The 24,416-nt window shown below is 39.5% G+C and overlaps 1 protein-coding gene across 6 annotated transcripts in view; it reads left to right on the forward strand.

Annotated features, from left to right (window-relative positions):
• Positions 1–24,416, forward strand: part of MEIS2 (Meis homeobox 2) — a 202,134-nt gene that overhangs the window by 45,382 nt on the left and 132,336 nt on the right. For all 6 annotated transcript variants that reach the window (XM_074327925.1, XM_074327926.1, XM_074327923.1 and 3 more), the window contains one exon: positions 16,080–16,225. In XM_074327925.1, coding sequence (XP_074184026.1) covers positions 16,080–16,225 — 146 coding nt within the window. The remainder of the gene's footprint in view (positions 1–16,079; positions 16,226–24,416) is intronic.

The raw sequence follows: 24,416 nt of genomic DNA on the forward strand, positions 1-24,416 counted from the left end.
AGTAATGGAAAGTGCTTCAGGCAAGGCAATGAGTTAGCAAAATGTTAACGTACTTGCTTTATCTGTTAAATGAGGATAATAGTATATGACGCTTACACTTTGTTGTGGTGACCAGGAGTTGGAAAAAAAACTATTTGAAAGCTGAAATCACTATGTAAATGTAAGATATTTTAACCCAGGATCTCATATTTTTAAGTCTAGGACACAAGTCTCACAACAAACAGTCAGGTAATTATTTTCCTATAATTTTTTGACTGATGTCAACTTCACTTTCCAACAGAATAATACATCAACTATAAGAGAAACTAGGCGTTTTGGTGGGAATTGTATAGATGTAAAATATATTTTCAATATGGCATAATCCTCTAATTTATACAGTTCTTTTCACATTTCTGGTCATTTAAATAATACACCACTTTTGGGAATTTCTAATATGCTTTAGAATCTTTGAATTTTAACATAAAGTAAGACTCAAGATATAAATAGTTGAGGAAGTCATTACCAATTTTAGTAGATTTGCATGATATAAGTTGGACAGTTATCATTTAGCTCTGCTAAGATCCTCTGTTAGGAATAGTTTTACAATTATGAAATGAAGTTGGCCACCTCTTCCGTGATTACTGACTGGTGGTAGAAATTGTGTTGTACTGGGTCAGCAGCGAATTCCTCACTCAAATGGTGTCGAGTCAGCTGGTTTTTAATTTGTTATCTTCTCAAGAGTGCATTCACCGACTTTATCACTGAGAAGAATGACTCCCTAGCCTAGTGTGATCAAGATCCGGAAATTCGCTGCATCAGCATATTAAGGTTGGACTGCTGTTTGATTGGTGGCTCTAAGATCTGATCTAACAGCAAAGATGTCAGTTCTCTCATAGGCTGGTTTGCACTGGTATATGAATAAACCTACTGAGAGAACAAACCATTTCCTTTTTCTCCTGGGAGATGGTTGAACAACTTTTCCTCTCAAACAAAGACCTTTACAGTTCCCGTTTTTATCAGCTAACAGAGCCTGAATAAAGTTTATGATGGTTCTCCTTGAGTTGAGTTGTCTGTCTTTCTGATAGACTATGGGGGTGTGCAATGGCAAACTAATAATTTTGTGGCTTTCAGCTCCTTGTCTTTCTAGAATTAGATGGATGACAATCAGGTGTGAGGTTTATTACATAGTGGCAAATGTGGCCTTTTGCTTTGTGCCATTTTTGAAGTCTGAGGAAAACATTATTTTTCTTAACCAAATGTGTTTTTCAGCCAGTGGTGACTCTGTTTTCATTGTTTCCCATGTGAATGAGTCATTAAAAATAAATGAAAGGAGGAAGGAAAAAGTAAGAATGATATGAAACTCACTCTTACTGACTATCTGATACCAGCCAAATATCACACATCTCAAAATTCAGATGAATCACTTGGCCATGATCAGGCCTTAATAAATACCATTTACCCAGGTTCAAAGGCAGAAGGCACTGTTTTCCCCCACATTCTACTCCTTTAAAATATGAATTCCACTTCATGTAGAAGTATAGGCTGTGTGGTGCAGTTGAGCTCAGAGGTGAGAGTTGAAGATCCAGCTTTGTTATTGACTAGCCACACGACTTCAGAGAAGTTTCTTAACCCTGTGTGGCTTTACTTTCTGAAGATATTAATGGTAATTAAAATATCAAACTCTGAACTGTCCTGCAGATGAGATACCTCTTGTATAGTAGCTGGCACATTCTAGGTGCTCCACAAATGTTAGTTCCTTTCCATATTCATATGATAGGTTCAGGGATTCGCTGAAGACATGGAACTGGCTGGCGAGGGGTAATATTAATTCTGTAGTTCCCATTTTTAACCTTAAGGGTGTTCAAAGTCTTTCATGGGTGGCGCCATTTTCCTCTGAAATCGACTAAGCTCTCCAGTGTAAGACCCTTTTTAAGATTAGGAGGAATGGGTTAATACTGAATTACCCAAAAGAGTTTTTTAAAGATAGCTTATGAAGAATTATTTCTATTACTTTTTTTTAGTATTGGTACTTTTTTGGCAACTTGAATAGGTCTTTTAATAATATTTCTCATAATGGGATTTGGCCAATGGAGAAAAATATTTTTCAGTAAAATCTGCAAAGTGTGTTCTGACCATCCAGGTTGCGTCTTCCTAAGTCAACAGGTTTATAAGTATCATGTTGGGCTTCTCTCTACAGCATCTTTCAAATGCTGCTCTAAATCATTTCATCCTTATAGACCATCACTGGGATAACTGAGAATCTGCACTCGCGCTCCCTGTATTGTATGCTGTGCTTTCCATTAAAACCTGTTTAATGCTAAATAACAGGTTTATGGAGATTTACTTTTGATCTCCTTAGCATTATTTTTATGAACTTTATTGAGGTATAATTTTCATCCCCAAATTTCACCCACTTAAAGTATACAATTTAATGAGTTTTGACAGTTGTATACACTCATGTGACCAGCACGATAATCTAGATAGTATACATTTCCATCAGCACCCAAAAGTTTCCTCGTACTCCATTTTAGTCCATCTCTCCCTCTGTACCTGTCTTCAAGCAACCATTGATGTGCTTTTGGTCATTATACATTAGTTTGCATTTTCTAGAATTTAATATATTTGGAATCATTCATTGTGCAGTTATTTCGTGTTTGACCTTTTCATTTAGCGTAATGATGGAGATGTAACATGTTGCATTCATCAGTACTTCGTTCTTTTCTAATACTGAGTAGTATTTCTGTGTATGGATATACCACATTTTGTTTATCCTTTCACATTAGTTCATTTTAAGAAAGGAAATAACTGACATGTATTGATGCACCTTTGCTGTGTCAGATGCTGTGTGAAGCTAGATGTCCTATATAAAGTTCCTAAGCTTGTTAGTAAGTGTAAAGCGCTGGTACAGGTAGCGATTTAACAAATAATAGCTGTTACACTTATTGTTTCATTTAATTCTCACAATTAACGTATTGGGTATGTATAATTCTTCCCATTTCATAGATGAGGAAACTGAGGTTCAGACTGTTAATCTCTTGACTGAGGTCACACTCAACCAGTGAGAAATAGATCTGGGTATTCAGTACAAGATCTGTTTTATCCAACAGCTCATGCTTCTTCCATTACATCATCATTTTCCCCCAAGGGTATGTGCACTTATGTGGGGAGGGGGCGGAGGTACAGAGTGGAGGGCCAAGGAGTAAGTCAGAAGTGACCCTCCACTTTATAAAGTAGTACAGCTGCTCAAAGAAATAAAGTCAGAAATTTAAAAAAAGAAGGGTGAACCAAGCATGTAGGGCACTCTTCAAAAATAGGACACCTCTGTTGTTAATTGTCTCTTTTAATCAAGATGTTTCTTCTAAACAGTTTATCTTACAAGTTGATGTTGTTGAAATTTATGAAACGTCAATGCTATGGCCAGTTTTTAACTCTAAGAGATCAAATTCCAGATAGCTTCTGTTTCCAAGTTTTAGATATAAACCCTAAAAAATAAAGCACATTCCAAGGAATATGAGAGTCATCCATTCATTCATTCAATAGAAGATGAGGTACATACTGTATCCATATATTATTCATTTCTAAGAATGACATAAAAAAATGTAGTTCCTGACTTGAAGAAGCTTATGTAGAAGAAATGTAAAAGAAATGTAGGAGTGGTGTGTGTGTGTGTGTGTGTGTGTGTGTGTGTGTGTGTGTGCGCGCGCGCGCCTGTGTGTACATCTCTGGAGTTACTCTGGTTGTTGAAGTAAGCCTTGAAAGGGTAACTTATTTGGGCTAGGCTTTTGCTATAATGCAATGCAAATGAGAGTGAAGAAAGATTAATTTCAGTATTAAGGTCAATTTACTTTTTATTAATGCATATCTTTGTAATATATATCGTATAGAATTCATCTCAAATGTTTTTGAGTACATGTGTTTTTTGTTTGTTTGTTTTGTTTTTTGGGTTTTTTTTTTATATGCAGTGGTTTGAGATGACATTAGTAAGTGGCCTTGAAATCACATTGTTTTGAAGCAATTCAGAAAAGATTATGGATATCTTCAACTTGAGCTATTGGGCTTTGATATTTCTTCCAGCATGCTTTTTTGTATAAGGAGGCCAAAATGTGTTCATTTAACAAATGTATAACAGCTTTATTGAGATATAATTCACATACTATATAATTCACCCATTTAAAGTGTACAATTTGATGGTTTTCAGTATATTTACAGAGTTGTGCAGCCATCACTATGATGAAGTTTAGAAATTTTCATCACCCCAAAAGAAACTCGGCATCCACTAGCAGTCATTCTCCATTTAAAGTAAACTTTCAAAGGGCCCCTGTGTCTGTAGTTCTTTAGTACATAAGCTATATAAAGAAAATCAATTTATGCTAACTTAGATTATTCTTATTAAACAGTCATATTATTTGTTTCCCTTAGGCCAATTACATATACTTTGTGGATATCCATTTGCATTACATTACAAAAACATACCTGCTTGTTCTCAAATCATATAGTAGATTTATTTAAGACATTGTAATAAGTAGAATACCAAAATGCACAGTAGCTACTGTTTAAATGTTATTAATATTTTTTATAAATTTCTTAAACAAAAACCCAGAGTTTTATTAGGAAACTCTGTTGTGTGAAAATATTCTTTAAAAAAATGTACAAAATATAATTTTCTAATAATTAACAAACATGCTCCGATTCTGACATGTTAATAGTTTAAAAAGTATTCACCCAAAACCAGTTACCAACTTCATAGGTACTACTGTTCTTTTTTCTGTATGTAGCTGTGCCTAGCTTCCTGAAAATTTCCCAGAGGGAATGTTGGTAGATATCTCAATCTAGTTGTTCTAGTAAGTAAGCATTATTATTATTATTATTAGTGAGATGGCTATCTTTTCACTAAAGACAAAGGATTTCTTTTTGCGTTATTTAACAGGGTCAGTTGCAAAATTACACTTTTATTAAAACATTCTATTGTTTTCATTTAACAATTAAGAGAGCAGAAGAAATATTTAGTCTCTTTGTTTTTGCTGTCCTGCTATGGGAAATAGTATCTGCTGATACAAATTCACAGAGAAATACCATATTAAGAGTTCAAAGTGATCAAATGTTTGCTATTATAAAAATGCTCTGTCCCTATTTTTGTTTTAGAGAGTAAATATGATAATGAAGTAAAGATTCTAAAAATGGAATGAAATAATTTTTCCTACAGATAGAACTTTGCTTTTTAGTTTATTCTTCCTAACAAATTTTATTATTGGTTGATATTTAATGTTTCATTAAATATAAAAGTATGCTAAAAGAGACAATAAGATAGAAAATCTCGTAGTTAATGACGAAATGAGAATATAACCGGAGTATACTGAACATACAGGTTTGATGTAGTTAATACATTCTTCAAAGCAGACTAATTGTATTCTAATTTTAGTACAAAATGTTAAAGATACATTTTATGTAAAAGGAATTTTGTAGGAAATTCTTTTTGCAAATATAAAGGCCATATCTTTCCTTGAAAGACCTGTTGATTCAGAGATGTTAGCCAGCTATCTTGACTAAAACACTTTACAATGCTAAAAATAGTCCACTTCAGTTAAATATGGATATTTTAAAAAAGAAAATCCCAGTTAGACTGCAACAGAAGGACATTTTGTGTGACAATATTTTGCATGATTAAAAATTTAAACAGAATAACAGCTATTTATATTTACAGTTACATGAGAGTAATTACTAAAGCAGACAAAATACTTAGAGCATAATTTAATAATGTTTTCCTCTAGCAAAGGTGCCAAAATTGTTATTTGCATAATTTTCACAATTTGTACAGCAACATAGCTAAGTGAAATTGAGAAGACATCTCTCCCCAGCCACCTTTTTTCTTTTGTAGGAGATGTGGGGAAGAGACTCATATATCATAACTCATTTTTGTGTAATTTTGCATAAAAATCGTGACACTTGTGTCAAACCATTAGGTGAAAGAGATGTGTTCCATTCATACTTTCTCTTTTAGGGTCGGTCTTTCAATGGCTAGCCTCAGCCCAACTTCAAGGCTCCTAATTATAACATTTACTGGTTCAAAGATTAACCCTCTGAGAGAGGCATTCTGGGCTGTTGGTAACTTGATCAGCTTGGTCTTCTCTCGGTCTCTCTCTCTCTCTCTCTCTCTCTCTCTCTCTCTCTCTCTCTCTCTCTCTCTCTCGTTCTTTGTATCTCAGGAGGGAGATGATGGTATCTGGCACATTCCTAGGATGACTTGAAGATAGCAGCCTTCTGTGTTTAGGGCTGAAAGATTGTGAACTCTGTTAGCTGAAATGCCACTCTGGGGAGGTGAACAGAACATTAAAAAAGCTTTAGCTGTAGATAGTGTAGTGCAAGTAGAGTCAAATTTGAGAGCTGGGACTTGAGTGGACATTTGTCCCTGCTTTCTGCCTTAATAAAATCTGAGTGTTAACTGTGGAAAAGGGCATTGGAGAGATCACTAAAAATGAATCATTAGAGTGCCCAGAAGAGCTTTATTATGATGTACTGTGAATAACTTCAGGACCTACTCTGTACTTTTATATGTGCTTATCAGGTAACTGAGTAACAAGTACATTCTTTTATCCTCCACCACGGAGATTAAGCAATCTGCTGAATTATAATGGCAAAGGAATATACTATTCTGCTGGCTCCAGTCAGTATCCTTTAGAGAATTCTGTGGGAGGCTAGAAGAGTAGTTATCCTTTCTTGAAATATTTAAAAATTTTCAAGTAAAATATATATCTCAAACGAGAGTAACCAACTTAAGTGAACCGTAGGCTAAGAGTATTGGAAGCTTTCGTTCATTTCTGCTGTAAAGGATTAGAGGGTTCCAGTCAATAAACAAAGCCATTTTATGGCTCCTGACGGGTAAATTCAGGGGACTGATTTGGTCAAGGACCAGTATGAGGATGTTTCTGTTCAACAGTTAACAGGATTCAACATGATATGGAAAATACAGGCGTGCAAAACTATACTACGACACTCGCGTTGCCAGCTTAAGCCTAAAACACAGCCACATTTACATATGTGTCCATCTGTCTGTTTTTACACTTTATTTTTCCAACCAGTGGGTGAAGTGGTTTTCATCCAAGCTGCAGTCTGAATTTTTTTTTCACCCACCACTTTTCATTATATTATATAGCTGCATATTTTAAGTGCATGTTATTTATCTCTGGACACACAGTTGCACAGCCTTGGCTGGGTTCTCATTTTTTCTTCTGGAAGGTGAGCTCATCTTCCCAGGCCTCCGCGTTGCAGCTGCCTGCACCAGCCAGGTTGCCTGGGGATCACTCAGTTAGGGTACAGTTTGCTGCCTTCGCCAGGTTGTAGAAATCCTTCGACGCAGGCCAGGGTGAAGCTGCCGGGGCCACAATCCAGGGTGAGCCGGTGAGAATGGAAGTGCTTTCGGTCTCTTCAGTGGAGAGCCTGCATAAATCCTGTGTAAATAGAGGGAGGATAACAAAGAATGAGCCCCTGCAGCTCTGAGCATTTGGAGCCATTTGGGGCTGAATTTGCTAAATGCTGCTTATACCGCCTGAAAAGTTGAAGAGAAAGGAGCATAAAATCCCCTCTTTTTTTCCCTTTCTGCTTCTACCCCGGGGGGAGGGTGTTCAGGACCAGGGAAGCCCGAGGTAAGCCGATGAAGACTTGTTTTTTCAGTGCTCTTTTGAGTGTGAAAAAGGTGGCCTGGGTCACTGTCCTCTCTTTAATGTCGGAAAACCCACACAGTTAGTAAATGTTGCATGTAAACGAAAGCATTTCATCTCTTCTGCTTCCCTCCATGCTAGTGGGCCATGAACTAGTCACTTGAAAAATCACAGAAAAATTTCACTTTAACGTGTCCAGACAGTTAAGCACAGCAGGAGAGTAAAAGAGATCAGTAATTAGCAGGTCTCACTGCTGGCCCCGCACCCCACCTCTCGCCCTTCACCCTCCCCACATTTCTGGGTCTGCAGCTTCCCCCTCCCCCAACCTGATCTGATGTGAAAGAAAGGTAAATTGCAAGTGGAAAAAGATTTACTTTGAGGATGGTTCTTGGAAAGCAAGTTTTGCAAGGCTGTCATCTAAAACAGAACTAGGCAAAGGCTGCAGTAGCTGCTGCTGCTTCTTGGTGTGTGTTTTTTGTTTTGTTTTGTTTTGTGTTTTTTTTTTTTTTTTGCATCTCATTTGAAACCCTGATGCAGATTTCTCGGTAGGATATCCTAAATTAAACTCCTGGAAGGTAGTCCCTGAAAGAAAATATCTTTTGACTCTTATTGCATTTTAATCCTTTTCAAAGTACTATATTAAAAGAAAAAAAAGCATAATGAAATAATGGCAGAAAATGAGCTCACAAAGAACTGTGTGTTGCCGTTCCATAGCTGCATAATACTTCATTTTTTCAAAAGATTTTTTGTGAAAATATAGCTAGCATACAATATTATGTTTCAGGGGTACAGCATCGTTGCTCAACATTTGTAGACCTAAATAAGTGATCACCATTATAAGTCCAGCAGCCATCTGATAAAATTATTAACTATATTCCCTATGCCGTACATTCTGATACTTCATTTTTAACTGGAATCTTCTCAGTGATCTGAACAGCTTGGGCAATGGGTAGCCCACTCTCCCCAGCACTCTCTCTCCCACATTGGAATAGGACAGGTTTGAGATGGAGTACCATTTTCATAAACAATATATGACACGTGTCTCAGGCGTGTAAGGACCATTTTTGAGGAGGGCTATGCACCTATGCGAACAGTAAAACACTGGGCATGATACACCCAGTGCCTACAGGGCAGGGAGAGGGGAGTGTGGGAGCCCAAGGCTTGGTTATTAGAACAGGTTACCAGAATCAGGTAACGTCCTTCAGGGACACTTTCTTCAAAGTAGGTTACATTCCCACAGGACTCTAATAATATGTCTAAAGGCTCTCACTACCAGTTTGTCCATTCCACTAACATTTGAATATTTACTCTGTGTCAAGCCTTGGGAATCAGAAATGAATAAGACACACCTCCTGCCTTGAAAAAGCTGGACAGACAAAGTAGTAAACAGATAAATTGCAAACCAGAAGAGTAAATATAACAAAGGCGAGGACAAACCGCTGAAGAAGTAGAAAGCATAGTATAGTACTAACTTTGTTAAGGGGACTGGGGAATGTTTTACAAAGGAGGTCCCTTTTCCACTGGGTTTTGAAGGTTGAATAGGAGTTTGCCTGGGCAAAGAAGAATGAATTGGGAAGGAGGGAAAGAAAAAACATGAAGATAAAGGGCATTCCAGGCCAAGGAGAAAGGGCTAACTACATGGAATCTTGAAAGATCCCTTGCTTCAGAAAAGTCTTTAAAATTCAACAGATGCTCTCATTTCAAAGTTGTATTTAATTTGAACTTTAGATCCACAGGGAACAATAATGATTCTATATAATTAATGGATATACCTGTTTGTATAAAAATATGTATCTGCTTGTTTCTTGGTTCATATTTATTGTGAAATATGCTGTCACTCACTATCTCTTTGGGGTGTAAATATGAATATACAAGGCCTCATTCTTGAGGTTTGTTTCTTGAGCACTGAGGACTAATCCAGAGTCTAGCTTCACTCTTCACAGCTTGTCCTCCCAACAGTTTAAGGGAGAAAATAGAGGATGTGAACTTGGTTTTTGAAGGATAACCACCATTCTGCCACTAACTGTTTGACAAGTTAATTTCTTTGAGTCTCAGTTTTTTTATCTGTAAAATGCAATTGATAACAATAGTTATTTCCTTCATTTATTGTGAAGATTAAATGAGGATTGGAACATTTCAGGTACCTAATGAAAGTTACTTGTAATAATAGTGATAATTAAAGTGATAAAAGCATTGATGAAGAACAGGACCCTGTATTCTAGAGATAGCGATATGGTATAGAAAGGGAACCACTCTATTTAACATGAAATAAAAACATTTCAAAAACTCTGTAATTAGTGTATGTATATGTATGCATATGTATATATGGCTACAGGTAAAAATATGCAGTTCATGTACAAATATATTTGGACACTGTTGTACAAATTGGTGAGTTATTTGAAAAAGATACAGTTTAATTTATATACAACCAGGTTTATAATCACATATATCAATATCTATGTATTCATGAATATACCTAATTCCTGGAAATAGAGTGTTTGGAAGATTTTGTGTGTGTGTGTGTGAAGTTAGTGAATTTACATTGTACAAACTGAAAATGATAATGAATATAGTGAATTTTTATTTATCAAAAAAGAGAGGAGAAAATAGCTATGTTCTTCCAGATGAGATATTGTTTAAAGCATGTATTTTCTATGAATGTATTTAACTATTAAACGTGATCCAAAACTTGGGGAAGTGAGGATTAAATAACGTACCACCAACTTATCCAAAAGAAGTACAAATGCTATTAACCCAAATACATATTCATTTGTCCTAATTATTTCTCTGAAAATACAGGACTGAGAGATCGGTTTTAGATGTTTGTTATTTGAGATTGTACCAAAATGTCATAGAAACCGTATTCTATTTTTGAAAAAGGGACTTTGAGGCAGGGGCAATATAACACTTTAACTGCAGTTGTGTGAAGTATTTAATAGCACTGCACAGGGATGGCATCAAAGCCCGTGAGATACTGACTCTATGGACAGTACATTCTCAAATATTTGTAGCATCTCTGGGCTCTGAAAGTCGTTCTGGTACTGTCCATATAAGGGTCCCCACTTGGACCACAATAAATCCATTATAAAAACCCCAAATCGTGAAGACTCTTGCCCGAACATATCTAAATCCCTCAGGCACTGGCTTACTTTGGGGAGAAAACTTTGCACATTTCTCTTTGAACCTGCATTAGTCCATCCAGCTCTAGCTCAGTCCCAACCCGGGGCCCTAGATCTAAACTCTCTTCTGCACTTCACCTATCAGATCAAGCCTTGCTTAGATCAGTCTCTGATAACAGGATTCAAATAAGGTAATGCTTTGGAAAGTAAACGATAACTTACAACATTAATGTGAGAATACCAATGGTAGTAACACTGGACTTGAAATTGCCTAGACTCCAGTTGATCCTTGATCACATGTAGCTGTGGAATCTTGGGCAAGGATTTAACTTCCTGGCCTCAGTTTCTTCACTGCTAAATGTCTGAGTTGTTTGTTTGTTTGTTTTGTGGGGGTGGGAAGGGGGAGCAGATAGAAGAAGATGGACTAGGGTCTTCTTGGTTGTTGCATTATATTTCCGACAGAGCAAGAAGGCCATATCCCAGTGGGGTTGAACTCATCATAGCACATCCTCACCGTTTGCATCATTGCTTTATTCTGAGCCAAGCAGTTAATGACTACCCTATGGACAGAGTTTTGGCTAGCTGGAATAAAACTATATGCCAATGAAAGGAAGTGGCGTCCTTTGGCCTGGGTAGTTTTTATGACCAAGAATTTTATGGATTGAGAATCGCTGCTTTAGAATCATCTGAGGATCCTCTCATAATATGCCCTTATCTTTCCTTGATTCACTGGCTGCACAGCTACGGATATGGATTTTGCCTCCACCTGGAAACCCTGCTCTGAGCATAGTGTGCTCAGCTGTGGAAGGGATGTATGACTTCCTCCAGAGCGTGGGTGTAAATCCAGCCGGAGATGCTCCCCACATCCCGCCGAGTGTTAACATGGGAGGAATACCTAGAGATTCGATGCAGGCCTTCAGACAACCTCCCCCAGGATGGCAGGCTGCGGGGAGCCTCTGTGCTCTACAGCAGTGCTTCTCAAACTTGAGTGGGCCTCAGATTCACCTGGGGTGCTTGGTGACCCTCAGATTGTTAAAGCCCGCTCCCGGAGATTCAGGTTCAGTAGGTCTGGGACAGGTCCAAGCATTTGCATTTCTCACAGTGTCTTCGTCAGTGGTCCCCATTTTGAGGGTCGATATTCTGCAGCTTCTTTCTTCCTGTTTAACCCTCACCAGCAGGAGATTAGGATGGGCCTCGTTCTGTTGGCCAGGACATGTGATTAAGGCCCAAGCCAGCCTGCAGGTGGTCACCGTGACCACTAACACTAGTCCTGAGAGGAAAATAGAATTTTAACCGAGGTTGCATCTTATTTCAAATCATCTAGGTTAGTGGCTTCCAAAAGGCAGTTTAAGAACCAGTGCTGGGCTGATTGCACAAGCAAACCCAAGAAACGTGTTAAAATTACAAATTCCTTGTCCATGCCCCAGGATATTTTGATTTCAGTAAGTCTGGGATGAGGCTTGGGGACCTGTGATTTAAACAATCTCCCCGATGACTTAATCCACTTCAAAGTTATCTGTCCCCGGGCCTTGAATATTTCTCCCCGTGGTCAGAAACTGTGTGTTCTGGTACTACACGGCTATTTGGAGTGTCTTTGCCCAAAAGTTAGACTGTGCCCTGAGTACAGGGATTAGCAACCTTTTAAAAGAAGTATGCCCAGTATTTCTCTATTTGGCTTTTCATCATCAGAGGGGGCAACACTGGTGGAATGGCCTGTGGACCATCCCCTCAGAAAGGCCCTAATGGGCACCGAGTTCTTTGAAGAAGCACCGTTCCTGGCATGTTTAGAAGTGACTCTGTATACAAGGACAACCCATCCAGCCCCTTGGGTACTGTAATGAATGTGCTTCCTCCAGTTTGGGATTATCAAAAAGCGGGCAAGCCCTTGAAGAAGCCCAGTGTTAAGTTCAGTCATTCACTCAGCCAACAATCACTGGGTGTCTGCTCTGGGCCAGACATGGAGGTATGCTCTCAGGAGAAAAAGATAAACCAGAAACAGTTCCTGTCCTCAGGGATTCCGCACTTTGGAATCGTGACTTCAGATGCTGAGATGTACGCTGTTACCTCCTATACCCCGCTTGGTACATGCATTTGTCCTGGCATACACACCCTTTTTCTGCACAAAAACTCTTTTGGCACAGGGGCCAAGGATTGCCAGCTATCTTACATAGACAGACACACACGCAGCCTGAAAGCAAGAAAACAATACCCACTTTCAGAGTTACTAACTCTGGCGTCGTTGGCACAATTTTATTTTAGGTTGCAGACCACACAGTTGCCTTTTAAAATTTTTCTTTATGCTGTTGTCAGTCCTCTCTGCTGGAGTTGGTTCACAACCCACTGAAGGAAAAGGCAGTGGTATTTATTGTGTATTTGGAGAGGGGAATTCCTCTTTATAGAGGTATGAACACTAATATTAATTTAACAATCTAATGTCTAGTATCTAGTTATTATAAAAATAGGCACATTTTCCTTTACAATTATTTGTTACAGTGGATCCCAATTGAAATAGTTTATATTTATATAAAATGGAGTGCTTGATATTAAAATTCATATTTTGCTCCTGTCTCCTCCAGTTTGTCAGTCATCAGAGGATGCTCAATCTAGCTCTATTTTTTTCCTTGAGCTAAATATAGTGAATCATATAGTTTGAAGGTGTTACTAGCTCTCTTTGCTTTTAAGCAAGAGAAAATGCTCTGTGGAAATGCTCCCCCTCGTTTTTTAAGGTCATTGATTGGGTTTAAAAGGCAAATACCTTTTTTTGTTGAACTTTCTTCATTTCAGCCATTAACCTTTGAAAATAAGTATATTCAAAAATCTATCAAAAAAAAGCTAAATGAGATTTTAACAAAATCCTGACAATTTCAGCTTAAACATATACACAGAAACCATATGTGCTTAGAAAGAAATATATACACACAGGCATTGTTTACAGCATGTGTTTTTATATTTGGAAGACATTGAAGGAAGAGCCATTCCATACATACATTATCTGAAATGTACATCCAGATAGCCCACATAGATTTTCCATTAAGGGACGAAGATATCTTTATCCATAGTAGGTAGACAGACTGACTGACTTCAAACTTGCACTTGCAGTGTGGATTTTTTTTTCCTCATCTCCGGGTACTGCTTTTCAAAATCGCCTCGGGCTACAGAACAGCACCTCAGATCCCCAAGGCCCACTGCCTGGCTCCTAATAGCCACTCTCCATCTGTGTCACATGAACAGCTGATGAGATCGCTCCAGTGTCTGTATTTCGGAGAGCACATCCACCCAGGTTAAAATGCTAGGGTTGCCAAGGAGCAGTCAGAAGCCATTAGTGTGGGTGAGAATTTGCCTTGCAGCAGTTGCTTGCCGTGGTGGAAAGCGTTTGCGTGTGTCCCTGCTCAAGCTTGTGTGTGTGTGTGTGTGTGTGTGTATGTGTGTGTGTGTCCTTAGGCACGCGGCCCCTCGGTGTACATGGGCGTGCAGGGAACCTAGACACATGAAGAGTAGCCTCCATATATCCAGTATTCAAAAGTCAAATGCCTTTTGTTTCCCTGTACTCTGATTAGTTCTTTGACTATTTGGGGTCCCTTTGACTCACTCTTTTTTTTTTTTTTTTTATCATAACAGACGGCAAAGAAAAAGAGAACAGCAACTTCGGGGTCATGCTCTAGTGTTTGGGCAGATGGAAGGGAGCTGCTTTGCCTTGGGGCAGGGTGGTTGTAATGAAGTGGCCTGTCAGTCTGTAAATAGTGAGGGTCATCTCTTCCATGTGATGGAGGGTATCGCATTGCAGTGAAAATGGAAATGTCAATAAAATTAATCTGCCAGCTCTTTGCTGTGGCTTTTCTGCTTCTCTGGTCAAAGAAGGTTGAGGGTTTTTTTTCAGAGAGAAAGGAAAAGAACAGGTACAGGGGAGCCCACACAGCAGACCCTGAAGTTGGGAGGCAGGGGCCCCAGGGGCAGGATGGCATGGTACGGCCCAGTGCGAGAGGAGGGAGCTTGTCTGGGAATGAACCGTGCATCTGTGGCATTCCCCAGGAAGCTGCGGAGCGGCGAGCTCAGGCTGCATTGAGCACAGAGTTTATTGTTTTAGGCTTTCTTGGACAAGGTTTTTACTTAGCATGGGATTTATGGCATTTACTGCTAATGAATGTCTATTCTTAAATTACAAAAAAGCCCATCTCAGCGCAATTCCCAGATGTCCTTCCAGGACCCTGGCTTCTTAAACACCAGCGGGGAGCATAAACTCTCCACTTCTCTGTTTTCCTCTTTCGTGTGGTTCCAGGCTAATGATGTGCAAGGAAAACACAGCCATCTATAAAGCCCCAGTGCTGTCCCCGTATTCTTCATTTATTTTGCATTTGATTATGCCACAAGTCGGATCTTGTTTCTTTCCTTTTTTTAAAGTTATTAGTTCAAATATTAATGTAGGGATGTGGCATATATTGCTGCTCTTGATTGATGCCTTCCCAAAAACAGGAAGACGTGCTCGTATGAATTTTAAGAAAGTAGGGGTCCTGCAATGCCTTGCCAGAAGAGTTTTTCAGATACATAATTTAGATGCCCTCCAGGCAGGCTTTCAAGGCATTTTTGCTGGAGGGCAAGAAAAAATAACTATGACTGTTAAAAGTAAATGATTTTTGCTAATGCACAATTAATGCCAGAGAAAAGCACAGAAGAGAAAGATGTTGATAGAAACTTCTGATTAAGTGAGCACCCTACCTTGATGTGTATCTTTTTTTTTTTTTTTAATGATAATGATCAGTGGTGCAGAGAGCTAAAAGTTTTCATGTCATGCAAATGCTGAGTGCAGGGTCATCTGAGGAGTGTGCGAATGTGTGTGCTTAGGAGGTGACAGTTCTAGGAGGGGCAGAGCAGGCAGTGTGTTATGTGCAATGAACAGTGACACAGTTACTGTCACCTATGCAGGCAGCCTAGAATATATAGACTACAGAACATTTAACTTGATTACCCTACAGTATGTGTTCGCTCTGGGCACGGGGATGCATTTTCACCGAATGGGTTTTCTGATGGCGGTTTTCCCACATTGGATTCCATAATTGACAAAGAGCTACTGCACTGTGTCAAGCGCACAATTATAATTGAATTAATGATATGGGCGAGTGTGAGACACACAAAATTAACATTTGAAGAGGCCTGGTTTAATTTTGTCTTTTACATATTTGTATCTCCAATTATACTTTAATGAAAGAGAATATACCCGCTTAATGGATTTCTTTCAACAAGCTGAGCTGAACTCATCATTAGCTGCACAGTGTTGTTGGCCCCCTTTCTGTGTTGTCTCTAATGTCTTGTCTTTTTTTTTTCCTACTAGGGGATGGTTTAGACAACAGTGTAGCATCACCTGGCACAGGTGACGACGATGACCCCGACAAGGACAAAAAACGCCAGAAGAAAAGAGGCATTTTCCCCAAAGTAGCAACAAACATCATGAGAGCGTGGCTCTTCCAGCATCTCACAGTAAGTCAAGATGAAAGAGAAAAAACAAGTGTTGTTGTCTGGCCTTCTCCCAGCACGTGATATGGGTTCACACAGGTTTCTTAAAATACAGTGCCGATGTTCCCTTTCTGGAAGCAGTTAAGGTTTCATCAACTCGAGCCATCCATAGGGCGCCCTCTAGAACAGAGCAGATTTTTGTTTTCATAGGCCAGGCATGGACCTTATCCCAAATGGTCCAGGACCCTAAACAGTACATATAAAAATAAATTTGTTATTTATGCTAAAAGGTCTGAGAGTGGCTTCAGATAATGCAACTGCAACTGAGGGAAATGGTTGTAAGGAGCTTGTGAATCCATCAGCATTGTGATCATATGCTTAATGAAAGCCATCTCCTCGAGGAGGAGAAAGATGCACTTTACCACATACATGTATGTCCCAGCTCACAGTGTCAAGTGCAACTGTAATCGCTGAAGCCGCTTGCAAACATGTCATGTGTATGACAAACGCAGAAGGGTTATAGGTGTTATAACGCCTTTGTTTGTAAGGTGGAGACTAAAGATTCTTCTTTAGCTGTTCAAGTCCATTATCTTATAAACTAACCCTCTTCACTTCTGGGAAAAGATCAACTATGTGCAACAGTTTTTAAGTAACAATTTATCTTTATCCTCCTGTTTGCAATTGGTTTTATGTGGGTTTTATGTGTCGGTATATACTGTTGACTCTAAGACTCTCGTGACAAAAAAATTACAATATATTTTTTACAGAGGAACTAGGCACTTTTATCTTTTACTGTTCATTTGGCAATTCTGGAAAAATGGTGAAGATTTCAGAGGCTGTTTCTTGCTATAATATTGTTTTCAGGCCACTCTATTTAGGCTAATGCTTAAAAATAGAGTAGCGCATTGAAGGCTGAAGGTCTTTGATTATCCATGTTGCGTGTTGCCATGCTGAATGACATTAGTTACAGTGTCATGAGTCTACGACAAGGTTCCACTTTTATTTATGGTGGTGGCTGCTGGTCTGCTCTTCTAGCAGAGCTGCAAAGGGCAAGGGGCGGAGTGGTGGTGGGGAGGGCAAAGTGATAGATTCACATTCCTAAATCGGCCATTTTGATGTAAGGACATTAGTAGCAAACTAAGGTGTATCGATCTGGCCCGTGGTGTCAGGATTAGCGGGGAGAACCAACGAGGCTGCCGTGGCAGTGGTTATTCTTGCCTTGCAGCTATGGCCATTCCAAAGGTCAGGGCCCTGCACTGCCTCGGCTCAGAGGAATTAGACAGAACATGCGGTCTCTGGGCTGATTACTTAACCAAAGACAAAATAATGAGTCCTAAGCAAATACTGACTAATTGAAAGGGCTGTAAATCCATTACATATTGGTCAGGGATAATCAGGAGTATTTAATCACTTTTATCTATTCAGGAGCACTGAAGCTGCAACAGCACAACCCTGAACCTTGCCATGTGGTTATTATTCTCATCATTATCAAAATTACTTCACAGCTGTTCTTTGCTACATCACCTCAGCTGGAGATTTACTAACCTGTAAAATGTTTTTAATTTGGAAGTCGAGTGAGTGTGAGGGGAGGGGTTTCTCATTTTTTAACTGAAGGTTTGTTTGGTTAGAGTAGCAACTAACAGAGGCTGAGTAGCGGCCTGCGGATGGAGGGCAGGCAAGCCGCTTTCTCCCAGGAGCTTACCTGTTCACTTTCCTCCCTCTGCCTTCCTTCACGCTCCACCTTCCTTGGCCCCAAATAAAGACTTCAACAATTGCTTTCTAAGCAAACAGCTCCCTCACTCATAAAAACCAACCAGCATCACAAAACAACAGAACCTCAAAAATTCAGCTGCTCTGTTTACAAATGAGGAAACTGAGACCCAGAAAGGGAAGTGATTAGCTCAAGGTCAGGCTTTGACCAGGACCCAGGCTTTCCTTTTCCCCAAATCTATGCTTTTCCCACCACTTTAGGATGACTGCTAACATCATTATCACCTTTAACAGTTGCATATAAATCTCACAACCTCTGCCATCAACACAGTCAGCGTCAAAGGTGGGGGCATGTGGAAGAGCAAAGGGCTGTTTTCTTGTCTTGAAAGCTTCCTGCTCCTCCAGCCTTTCCAAATACAGAAGACTTTCTCTGCACCTCTCTCTTCAAGCCAATGTTCTCCTTTCACGACTTGTGTTCTGTGATTTGAATTTTCCGTGGAAGTGCCCAGAGCCCTTGCTGGATGTCCTGCCTTGTCCTGTCCCTGTCCTGGAAGGAACTCACTCTGCGCCGTGGCCACTGGCAAAGAATTGTGAGTGGCCAGTGATTCCCGGTCGCTCGTTGTGGCTGTGCTGTGTAGGATGCTACTATACCCACCCTGCGAGTGCATTTCTCGAGTTAAATATGTACAAGGCTGTGTGCAGGAGTCTCTGTCCACCTGAAAATTTTAATGAATGCCTGTCCTTGGAGTGGGGAGAGGAGCTCAAATATTCAGAGCCGGGGAGTCCAGGAAACCAGCATTTCAAGTTCAGTTTTCCTCTGTTGGGGCTGAACCTCAGTTAAGTCCCTTAAGTTCGCTGGACCCTCCATTTCCACATTTTTCAAACGAGGGGTACAGGTTGCAGGATTTACACATTGCAGGCTTCCTTCCCATGCTCACAGGTTTTGGTTCTGCTTAGGAACATTTAGTCAGAGCCCTGCTCTGTCCCAGCCTCTGGTCATCCTTTTTTCTCAGTCCCCCTTTCTTTTTGCTTTCCACTCAGTGCTTTATTTTTCTCCTCCCACGACCTTCTTTCACAACATGGCCCTTTCATTACTTTCTTCCACTGGCTTTGTCTCCCAGTCTTTCTCTCTTCTCCTCTCCCCTGCCTTTTCTGCACCTCCCTTGTATCTGAAGGAAATTTTCCTTGGCTTTCTCTTTGAAAGAATTTCTCTCTGCATCCAGACTTCTCCCCAACTGAAGAGAAGAGGTTCAGTAATTTTGATGAGGATGGTCCTGTAAAACTTTTACTTTCTAATCTTTAATGAGCTGAAAGATTTACTTGGCTATAATTCTGAGCTCAGAAACCAAGAATATAGAGACCCCTAACTAGAGACATGTTAATTTAGACTTCTTTTCTTATGTGCTCCAACAGGCATGAGGAAGTCCTTGGAAATAGAGATGGCCTACTATGTTTTTTCTGTCTTTTAATTAATTTCAACTTTCAAAGTGAAATGTTGGCTGTAGCTCACGGAAAATAGATGTAGACTAAATTATTATTTCATGTAAATTTCTTTACAAGTGTATGATTCAGTGTGCATTCCTCCATTATTAGTCTCTTTAACATTATTTCAAACTGGTTTGCTCGCTTTTGTGCAGTATGACCTGTTCTTGCACTACAATAATCCTGATGTACCCTTTTTTTATTTCTGTTTTAAAAAGAAACTAATTGAATTATCTCATTATTTTAATTTGTTAAGCAAATGTATTTTGCATCTCAGGATGTGTTCTTAAAGAAGGGGGCTGCTAAGGCTTTGCCCCCTGAATGGGCCATTGGCCCATTTTGACATTCATGCATTCATTAACTAGCAGAACATAAAAGAACTCTGGTTGTATTTTTTTTTTTTTTTTCCAAACACCAAACCAGCATGGAGCAACTTTTTCCAATAAGCCACAGGGGTCTCTCTACATATGTTCTCAACTGCAAGCTATTGTCACCTATTCTGAATACCTCAAAAGGCCCAGAGAAAAAAGAACCCCACCTCAACAAAGGCCAACTGTAGCAATTGTTAAGTCTTAGTCTCAATATGACAAAAATCATTAACCTTCAGTTTTCTTGGAAGAACAAGTTTCACTACAATTGTAACAGTTCAAATTCCTATGCACCACCAGTTTTAGGGGAAAAGGTAATATACTTGCAGCTTATTGATTATATTGAAGAAAATGTTTAAACCAAATTCAGAGTAGCATTTAAAAAAACAAACTACTTGATGAATTAAGGAATTTTTGCACTTTGAATTTCCTTAATCTGAAGCTAAATAATTAGTTTCTGGTTTCTAACTAGCAATTTCCAAAATGTCTTTTTAAAATTCCCTTAAAAAAACTCATAAGAAATATATATGTTTCTTATATATATAAAAACTCTTGAAGAAATATATATGTTACGTATTTCTAAGTTCAGCTACTGAAAATTTTGTATGTGCTATTATCCCCTCTCTCTTGGTTGATGGCTGTGCCTGGCTCTCAGACTAAGAAATCTAGTGAAGATCAAAGAAAGAATCTGTTAGAAATGTATGTGCTTTTGCTGGAAAGTACCCAATGGAAAAAAAAAAAAATCTTAGGGAAATCCTAGGGAAGTATATTCCTTTCACTAACACATGGAGATTACGATATCATAAAAGTAAGCCTGCCATTACAACTGTTTTTATTTGACTTCAAAGATAGTTAAAGAAAGAAACAGCAAGAAATAATACCCAGGCTAACGGTTTATTCATAACCCTGAAAAACTCCTCCATGGCAAGAAGCCTTTCGTGTGCTCAATTAGGCTCTCAGGCACCTCCACTTGCCACCTTCAAGAGCTCCCCTAGTTGTGCTGCAAAGAATATGTTTAATCATGGAATGAAAACAGAAAGTGCTCACACACAAAGACACCACTTGCTCATACCAGTCTCTGACTAAAGGTTTTCTTATTTGAAAACATAGGGATCAAGCTCACACTTAGGGGATGTCGGACTTCTTTTAAAGATATGTGTACAGAATCAGCAGCAAATTTACTTTAAAGTGATATAATATCATGCAGCCTTCTTGAAACTGCAGGTTCTAAACACTCTGCCTTTTGTTCATGGCAAAATGCTTTGTCCTCTCTATCTCTGGTGGTGAGGGAGAGGGATGGAGCCGGCCTCTCAGGTGTTGGCCTATTAGAGTTTCATTCCTGGCCTAGTAGAGTTTGCTTCATGGGATTTTGTGAAGGTCTCTGTTTGGCAATAAAAATGGGTGTTAAAGTATACCGTCCTACAGAAACATTGCATCCAAGTTATGAGTAAAGAGAGTTCCATGTTACATTAGAGAAACATATCTCTTCTCCATTGAGTTTTATTGTAATGTATGTGTATATAGACGAGAGAGAAAAAGAGAGAGAGAGAGATTGTCTGACTTAGACTACAGCCTTTTAGACTGACAGACTATTTTGCCTTCTAACTAGTTCTCTTTATCTTGTGTAGATCCAGATGGCTTTTTCCCCCCCTTAAATGATGTGCTATAGTGTCACAGTTAAGAATACAGGGCCTGGAATCTACAAAACAAGTAGATTTTTTATCTTGAGCAGTTATTCTCTGTACACCTCATTTTCCGTATCTGTAGAATGGGGAAAATTCTAGAACCAACCTAATAGGGTTGTTGCAGGGATTAAATGAGATAATGTAAAGCATTAAGCCCATGCCTGGCTCTTACAATAAGTGCATAATGTAAAGTAACTATAATCCGTATTTTAATCTAGTCGAATGGCTAGCAGGAGGCCTTGACAAGTGGAACTGGGCAACTGAAGTTACTGCTGACTTTCCTGGGACTGTGTGAGTTGGGGAGACCAGGATTTGCCAGTCAAGTCCCAAATGTTCCTCAGCAGGAGAGAACATAGAGCCAGGTAACATTTGATGGCTGCCCCATGGTGCTAGGTGACAGCATCAGAGACTCCTGGTGCTGATGGAAAGCCAGAGCATCCCAGTCAGCCTTCTGGGATGGGGTGGAAGGTAAAGAAGAAACTGGTCACAGAATAATTCAGAATGCCTCAGCTGGGCCTACGTTTGGTAGAGAATGCTCCCTTTCACCTTAAGAGGTGTGAATAGAATCTGGAGTCTTCAGCTTCTCAGAGTGGTAAAGTCTAGGCTCTCTGAGAGATGGCACAATATGGCCTTTTTTTTTTTTTTTAAGAGGGGGTCACTGAATATGAAATTAGAAAATGTAGTTTTGAGCTCTGTAATCTGGGGGTACGCTATTCAACCTCTGAGCCTATTTCCTTACATAAAAAATGAAAAGAGTAAATATGTGCCCTACTTAGCTGGCTGGGTTGCTGTGTGGCTCAGATGATGTAGTCAGTTTGTGTATTGTAATGTGCTGCACAAATATCGAATATTTTAGTTTGTGGTTGGTGTGCTTGGGTTTCCAGCTGCTTGTGGCCTCTAATACCTCATGACATCACCAAGGGTGAGAGAGAGTGCTGCCCTCCTTGTTCATCTCAACCCCAAATTCTCCACTTGTCCATTCCCACAAGGATATCCACGGAAACACTGTGACCTTTTCTATCCTTCGACATCCTTTAAAGGGCCTTGAATAGTTAATCGAATCAGTGTTTCCTGGAAATTCATTATTTCTACTTGGAAACGGGTGCCTTCCTGATTCTGAGAGTGGTCTACTTAATACTAATCACTACAGGCCAAATTAATACCAAATATAAAATGTTGTTGGCCTAACTTGGACAGTGAGAGAAGACCGTTCTCACAGTCAGAGATACAGATGTGCCCTGAATACACGTGGGGCTCAAGGGCTGAGAAATACTTTTGTGGAAATGAATCTCCAGAACACCCAGCTGAAAAACACCAGCAGAGAGAGCTTCCCACAAGCAGCAGAGTGAGGCCACCCCTAGCCATAGCCTTTGCATTGTTTTTCCTCTTGCCAGGAGAAAACATCTGTGAATTATTTGAATGGAACCTTACACTGGAGATCATCTGAATTGGTGTCATCTCTGTTTAATTTCAGGAAATGATGTCACAATGCATTAAATAACAGTGCTGGGTAATTTATTTTCCTGTGGACATGCTGTCCTAAGCATTCTTCTTCTCTTGCCATGTTTCCAATTAACTGTAAGCTTGAGTGTTCTCCCTATTTCATAATGATTTTGAGGGGTGGGGGAGGGAGATTGGGGTGTGAAGAGTGATAATTTCAGAGGTTGCCGAGGTTCAGAGCTAATGGCACATCCATCATGTCCTGATTGGGACAGGAGGGCACTGAACATTGGGGCTGTGATCACCAGTGGCAACTTACAACAGTGTGGGTTGGTTTTAAAGAATGTCAAAAAGAGAAAGCCTGAACGTTCTGATCTTAGCTGTCCAAAGAACCACTGGATAATTTTAAGAGCGACCTGCATACTGTAGCTTCTGCCTTTCTCAAAGTTTCTCTGCACTCCCTTCTTCAGTAAAGAATAGAGGACATAAGTCAATTCCATGTGCCATCTGTCGTCGTTTTTACAATTTCTCAAATTAAAGAGACAGGCCAAAAATTTAATGTTGTGTTGAATCCTGGAAACGCCTCTTGAAGAAATAAAATTGCAACTAAATTTATTTTGTCTCTCTTGAAGAAAAAAAAAAAAAGATTGCACGCTGCTGTGTCATAGCTCTTCACTTGTAGTCCCAATTTGGTCTTTAGAATTGGATTATGAGGGGTTCTGCATGTGAAAGACTGATGTGTTTGGGATTCAGCGGCCTTTGTCCACATTCTGAATGACTTTGAGGTAAAGTCCCCAGTACAGTGGTGGTGACAGAGGCCTTTCAGGGGGGTGATGAGATGTGTGGTCTCCTCGGCGCAAAAACATTTGGTCAAGACATTCCCAAAGCACATCAGACAATCCTATTTAAAAAGAAGTTCCGCCGAGATAAACGAAAAACATTAAGTCCCAGATTATGAGCCACTAGCTGACAGACACATTTTTAAAACGAGGAAATGAGTGAGAAGATCGAAGAATGGAATGCTTATTAAATTACCATCAAAAAGAAACTAAAATAATTATTAGCTCAAAGTTTAGCACCCAATTTCATAAAATATCATTCTAAGTATAATTGTTTAAAAATATGTTAAAGAATTCAAGGAGATAGAGAATTGAGGACCCTTGAATAAAAGAAAATAGACGGCATGTGCATATCTGAATATTCAGCTATTTAAAAACTCTAAGAATAGAGTGTCATTAAATGCTGTTTAGTGAAACCCCTGAATATTCATTCAGATCATAGTGAAAATTTCCATTTCTTCATTCCACATGACCACAGTTTGCAAGTGTATGCTGTGGGGAGGTGGAGTTATTGGGAATTAAAGGCCAAGTTGAAGGGGTTATGAGAACACTCACTGTCCCTCAGCCTGGCTGCCTGATAGGGTCCTAAAGTGACCTTAACGTTCAGGAGTAATTTTGGTTTTAGAGACTGTTACTGCACAGATTTCAGGGGACTCCCCAAAATGCCCTGCCTTCTTCGTGCTGTAGTCTG

This window comes from Rhinolophus sinicus, linkage group LG03 (assembly GCF_036562045.2).
Source record: "Rhinolophus sinicus isolate RSC01 linkage group LG03, ASM3656204v1, whole genome shotgun sequence".
NCBI classification, from domain to species: Eukaryota; Metazoa; Chordata; class Mammalia; order Chiroptera; family Rhinolophidae; genus Rhinolophus; species Rhinolophus sinicus.